The sequence below is a fragment of the Castanea sativa genome, chromosome 7 (assembly GCF_040712315.1).
Source record: "Castanea sativa cultivar Marrone di Chiusa Pesio chromosome 7, ASM4071231v1".
In the NCBI taxonomy this organism is placed as follows: domain Eukaryota; kingdom Viridiplantae; phylum Streptophyta; class Magnoliopsida; order Fagales; family Fagaceae; genus Castanea; species Castanea sativa.
Genome location: NC_134019.1, coordinates 25,222,271 through 25,228,662, shown reverse-complemented (window position 1 = coordinate 25,228,662; position 6,392 = coordinate 25,222,271). Strand labels below are relative to the sequence as shown.

The following is a 6,392-nucleotide window of genomic DNA, read 5'->3' as shown; positions in this document are numbered from 1 at the left end:
GTAACTTCAAAAGTGAGCTTTGCCGTTTGAGGAAATTATTAGAATTGGCCTGCACTTGTTCAACACAAATGGATTTGGATTGGGTGCAATTCACCCTTCCATAGTCCTTACACACAAATATTTTTATCATTTTTACTTTTTTTTTACTCTTTATTCGCTTTTTTTATTTAACGGTTGAGATTAAAAGCTACTTTTTTCAACTCTCAATTGCAACCCCTCAATAGCTATTATCATGTAGGTATTGTATTTGATATCAATCCTACAAATGGAGATGTTTTGCCATAGAACAGGTAAAAACAAACTGTAATTGAATAGAGAAATCATTAAAAGTCAATTCAGAAGAATTTCGAAGTATGAAAAAATGCTAATAAAAATGTAAAACCATTAACGCCAACAGTAAAATCATGTGAAATTTGGTGATTTGAAGGGAATCATTACGAACATCCAAACTTATTGCCTATGGTCATGACTTACACTCTTTTCAGGTAAATTCCTTCATTTAAGCTTGTTAAATATATTTTTTTTCAATTCTGAGTTTGCTTTTTATATGCCCTGTTTTGGTATGTTTCTTTTTCTTTTTCTTTTTATTTTCTCAATTTATTTTCCTTTTATATTGCTATAAAGGGCTTGGCAGTTGGCTGGATACACACGGTATAATTTGATCATATATCTGAAGGACAAAGTTATATATCAGAAATGACAAAGTTTGGTGAGCCTTGAGATCCAACCATTAGTAGTAAGTTCATGTTTGTCTTTGGCATGTGCTCACTTAACCAAATCAACTAAGCATGTGCGTTACACATAAAAGGACGTATTTCATCTTCTTATTGATGGTTAGAGCCAAACATTTTCCTATGCGAAAAGAGTTTAAACTTTAAATTCAATAAGGAGCTAGTGTCTAAAACTATTGTTTACATCCTTCAATACCAACATGCTATATCAGCACATCACAGATTAATGAATAAGGCCTACCACTATACCACACAATCATTCTTCACTAATACCAAGAGTATGATTGATCATTAATTCATTCCAAGTTCACAAAACTTTCTGCTTGATATGTTGCCTCTTTCTTTAAGTAAAAAGGCAACTTGGAAGATTCCGAAGTTTCCTAGCATCAAACTTGAACAGTGAACTAAATCATGCAATTTACATTGTATTTGCATTGCATCAATTCTACCAAGTCCAATTTTGAGAACGCAAGATATTGAATTCCCAAATGTTCTTCCGATTACACTAATAAAAAACTAGACTTTATTCAAAAATATACCACCAAGCAAGAATATAAATAACTCAATATTTCTTAGTTTCAACGACCAATTAGATTGGATAGCGAGCGAAAAACCTATCAACCATAGCAAGGGTTTCCTTGTGCTTGTACTCTGGCGCCGTGTGACCTGCACCCTATGTATATTATAGGACATGGATTAATTGTATTTTCATTTTAATCTTTCAAACATTATAAACATAAAAAGATCAAATTGAAATATTTTGTGTTTCTATATATATATTTTTTTAATCCGTTACCTTTACAGTTACATAAGTCAAGCGGAAATTATCATTCATGAACTTCACTTGGTATCTGCAATGAACATATCAATGTGAGATAAAATTTGAGAAAAACCTTGGCTCCTATCCATGATATGGAAATTGAAATGATCATTTATGTGTAATTTTAGTCATATAATTTTTCTTATTAAGTCATGCGACTTGTTTAATTTAATATATATAGATAATCTTATAAATCATCATTTAATCAGTTAAATAAAGATAATTCTAAACCTATTTGGAACGTAAATTTTTTGTCTAAACCAGTTAAATAAAGATAATTCTAGAAGTAATGCAAATCCTAAAAGTACTCACCCAGCAATTTGACCATCAATGTACCATGGACGCCATTCATCAAAAACGGCCACACCAAGAGCTTTTATCCATGCATATGTAGCAACCCACGGAACAGAAATGTCATGATCCCCACTGCAAATGAGAAAATTTTCAGAACAATTGTTACTCAGAATTCCAGGAAAATCAGTGAAGGAAAGCAAATTGTTTTTAATAGGACGAAAATCCACCTGTATATCAGAGCCCGGAGACCGGTCTCTGTGAGATTTTTCTGATATGCTACACTACTTGTGACATCTTCTGTGTAAGTCGACAATCCTTTGGGGCACCTTACCCATGAATCTACGGTTCCCTGACAAGTTTCATTAAATCATCATTAGTATTTTTCTTTTCATTTATTCATTCAAGGTGAAGTCTTTCTTACAATGCATAATATAAGAATTATGTAGTTAAATGATTAAATTTACCATATCTTAAAAGGTTAAACTTTTGGAAGAATCTTTAATTTAATACATACATTTCGAACATGAAGAGCTTTTCGGACTCTATCATCATTCAACCACTTGTAAGCGAGCACATATGTAAAGCCCTACAGAAAATAAGTGGATCGAATTCATAAATTCATGTACATTTCAAGAATATACATCAATGATGTAGCAAACCTCTACAACCACATTTATGAGAGAAAGGTAGATTTACCCGACACTCTAGTTCAGGAAGTTTAGTTTCTGGGAGGAGGTAGTTCATGGTTTTTAACTCTTGAACTCTTAAATCCCATTCAACCTCCTTTGGTTTTCCGGATGCAAAAGCACATTGAGGTTCCAAAATTTGTGCTAGGTTTATTTGTAGAAGGCACTGCAAATTCAAATGGAATTTCATTCTCAATTCCCTTAAAAGTATTACACAATTCATCAGCAAGATCATGAAAAGTAGTAATATTTAATTTACCTCTTTGATTGCTTGAAGAGCTATCACACATAGTGTATTGTTAATACTATAATTGACATAATCCTCGTGGCAATTATATTTGGCCGCCTAGAAAAGAAAAATCATTCAAAGTTAGAAAAAGAAAAAGAAAAAAAGAGAGTGTATGGATGGTATAAAAATGGATAACACCAAGCAAAGCAAACACGAGTAAGTTACCATAATTCGCAAGCTTATAGTTATGTTTGCAAGTAAACTATTTCCAAAAATGTTTTGTCTCATTTTTTGTTAGTTTTGAGTAGCAGTAAAACTTGTTCAAACCAAAATCATTTTTTGTTGGTTAGGAAAAACACACTCTTAATTTAATGTTGAACACATTTTTTGGAAAGAACCTCCTAAAAAATTTTTTACTTCAAAAAATGAGAACCCTCCCTCTTTCTTCCCCAAAATGACGTACACACACTTACATACATTCGTATATGTAACAATGTATATATTTATGAATTTATGCATGTGTTGATGTGAGTGTTCAAATTTCTTTTCAAGCTTACAAACTTATCATGTATATTATAAGCATACAAGTTATCCTGAGTTTGAGATTATTGATAGGGTTTCATATTTATCATCATTTTTTTGTACCTCATAGAGTTCATCTGATATAAGGTTCACCCTATGCACATAAGGGATCCTAAAATTGACATCAGTATAAGAATCCGTCACTGGATTCCCGAGCAAGTATCCCTGTTACAATTCAATGGAACCATCTATGTCAGTGATTGCCCAAAAATACAAAATGATTAATAATTGAAAAAAAAAATGTAAATTTCCAAATCTAAGATCCTTTCTCTTCATCTTCTCATTAAAAGAATAATACTAGTGATGCTATATATTTAATACATAAACCTTTCAAATATCAGCAAAGAGTAATTTAGAAATTCATTTTTTAAATATTGAAGTGGCACGAATGAAATTTATTATCACGTCAGTTTGTAAGCATCTTATAATAAAATTGATGGTAGTTTTAATAATTTTCCTTATGAAAATTAATGGAGTTAAAGAATTAAGGGTGTGTTTGGATATCGCTTAACTGAAATTGAAAAATTATTGCTGAAAGTACTGTAGATAAAATTGAAGTGGCACGCATGAAATTTATTATCACATCAGTTTGTAAGCATTTTATAATAAAATTGATAGTAGTTTTAACAATTTTCCTTATGAAAATTAATGGAGTTAAAGAATTAAGGGTGTGTTTGGATATTGCTTAATTGAAATTGAAAAATTATTACTGAAAGTACTGTAGATAAAGGTAAAAGTTACTTAAAAAAGTATAGTGGGGTCCATGAATAGTACCAAAAGTGCAGTGGGGCCCATGAATAGTACCAAAAATAAGCTGAATAGTGATATAATTTTAATTTTTTATCTCTACCCAAACGCACACTAAATCACGTACTTGAAGTTGCATTCTTGGCCTGAGTCCGGCTTCCAGACCTATTTTTCACAGTATAAACATAACATTAGCTTATATCCGTTGTTTACCAAATGCAAATGTTTGTAATTGATAAACAGAGAAGGATTCCAACTAAATTTGTTCTTATACCTTCAAGTACATGTTTGACGAGCATAGGAACAATGAGACCAGAATAGGAATCACCACCAATGTAGAGTTGATTTCCAAGAAATTGTGGGTGATCAAGCAACCACTGTCACAATTACATTGCAAGATAAATTAGTATTTTGTTTAGCACTTAACCAAATAAATACACATTTAAAGAGATAAATTGGTTACCTTCCTCAAAAAAGTATAGCTTTGTTGTGCTGATTTTGTGTCTGAGGTGTAATAACCTTCTGAGGTTGTTGCATATGAAAATCCAGCTCCAACTGGTGCATCAATAAATATAATATTGGCCACCTGAATAAATTAATTATAATAATGAGTTTCCAGTGGAAAAGATTAGCAAAAAAATTGAAGAAAAATTTTGATTAAAGAGCAAAGCAAGAGTTAGTAATATATGAAATTATGCACCTGAGTCCATGCGTATGGGTTCACTGTGACTGCTGGTAAAGTCCCATTGAAAGATGCATAATCAAATGTCAATGGACCTGCACCCACAACTTCATATCATTCACCGTCTATAAAATAACTAGCAACATACAATTACTATTGAAAGAACTTTTACCTTTTTTTTTTTTTTTTAACTTTTTTAAAAATGTAGACGGAACCCTTATAAGACCAAGAGCCTTGCAATTCAATTCAATTGCATTGTCTGCTCTAAAAGAATCTGGATTCGAATCCTACTCCCCCATTGTTGTGAAAAAAAAAAAAATGTTGTAGTTTTCCCCTAACTTGCATCAATCTCAAAAGAGATAATTTCACATTATGAACTCAAATTCTAACCCATCCATGCCCTCCCACCAAACTAGAGTAAAAAAAACATTAAGGCCATTCGTTGTTTACCTATTTTGCCAGAGCTGAAAAAACATACCAATTTCATAGGCAAGTGCTGAGAACCCAGAACAAGCAGGGCCTCCAGTTAGCCAGAAGACAAGGGGATCGTTGGCTGGGCTCCTCTCAGATTCAATGAAATAGTAGAATAGTTGCACTTCATCTGTGTCTCCTACTCCAATGTATCTAATTACACCAACCCAAAATTTTGTAGATGTTAATTATCTCAGAATGAAGCCACATATAAATTGTGTATACTAATAAATTTGCTTACCCAGTTTCAAGTTTGAAAGGAAGCTTGCCAGGATATCCTGGTACATATTCAATGACTGATTGAGAAAAGGCAATGGTAGAGAAAACAAGTAAGAGAAGTATACTCAAGCACATTTTAACGATTCTAGTGCTTGAATTAAACATTAGTGTTTGCTTTGTACACATGTTATTGATGGATCTGTGTCCAATATGCCAAGCTAAAGTTCTTGTAAAGCAAAGCTCAACATCTACTTGTAAAAATGGATATATGATTTTGACACCAAATAGGCTTTATGTGTTACCAATGGATTCGTGAATCATGCTCTCAATTAGGCACGTGCAATGACTAATTGATGTATGAGATTTAGGTACGCTAGGTGGGTATAACTTACCTTCAATTTTTGTATTAGGCTTTCTGTTACTAAATGGTCAAAGAATTCGAAGTCTGCAAGTATATTCATTATTCAACAAACTTTCTTTACCAGCCAATAACAATAGAAGAAAGGAAGCAGAGATAACCAAAAAATATATCTCTGTTTTTTTATATCTTCAACGTGGATTGTGTGCTTAGAAATTATTATTCAAATCATTCATATCAAAGAAATGTTCAAATAGTTACCTGGAGCTACCACCAAAGCAGAAGGTCACTACTAGCAAGTCAAACTCTTCTCTATTCAATTGTAAAGATAGAAAACAAAGTATTGAAATATTTCTGCATCAATTCTATCTTATTATTTTCTTGAAATAAGGATACCCAATATCCAAATATCACGTTTAAACTCTTCAAGCTGTGGCAAGTTTTCAAATTTTTTAATCTAACCTAATTTTATTTCAGAATAAAAGATATACTACAGCTTTATTTAATTAAATTTTGGTGTTTATACCAATGAATGTAAATCTTGAAGGACCCAAAAGTGGGCAGTGGCTATCC

The 6,392-nt window shown here is 32.0% G+C and overlaps 1 protein-coding gene across 1 annotated transcript; it reads right to left on the bottom strand.

Annotated features, from left to right (window-relative positions):
• Nucleotides 1–993: 993 nt before the first annotated feature.
• On the bottom strand, nucleotides 994–5,778 carry LOC142642056 (serine carboxypeptidase-like 18). Its single transcript, XM_075816409.1, has 14 exons — nucleotides 5,484–5,778; nucleotides 5,250–5,395; nucleotides 4,790–4,866; nucleotides 4,553–4,675; nucleotides 4,364–4,466; nucleotides 4,217–4,254; nucleotides 3,406–3,507; nucleotides 2,791–2,877; nucleotides 2,542–2,697; nucleotides 2,360–2,431; nucleotides 2,073–2,194; nucleotides 1,864–1,977; nucleotides 1,528–1,582; nucleotides 994–1,404 (listed from the first exon to the last, which is right to left on the bottom strand). The coding sequence occupies exons 1-14, from the start codon at nucleotides 5,645–5,647 to the stop codon at nucleotides 1,321–1,323; spliced, it is 1,443 nt and encodes a 480-aa protein (XP_075672524.1). The 5' UTR covers nucleotides 5,648–5,778; the 3' UTR covers nucleotides 994–1,320.
• Between the last annotated feature and the right edge of the window lie 614 nt (nucleotides 5,779–6,392).

What these genes read in the sequence shown, in the direction of transcription:
- LOC142642056 (XM_075816409.1), bottom strand. Translation starts at nt 5,647, where the DNA reads ATGTGTACAAAGCAAACACTAATGTTTAATTCAAGCACTAGAATCGTT. An exon ending in AAGCTCTTCATGTTCGAAAT is followed by an intron (nt 2,195 to 2,359) that starts GTATGTATTAAA and finishes GAAACTTGTCAG; the next exon opens with GGAACCGTAGATTCATGGGT. An exon ending in TGACTTATGTAACTGTAAAG is followed by an intron (nt 1,405 to 1,527) that starts GTAACGGATTAA and finishes TAATATACATAG; the next exon opens with GGTGCAGGTCACACGGCGCC.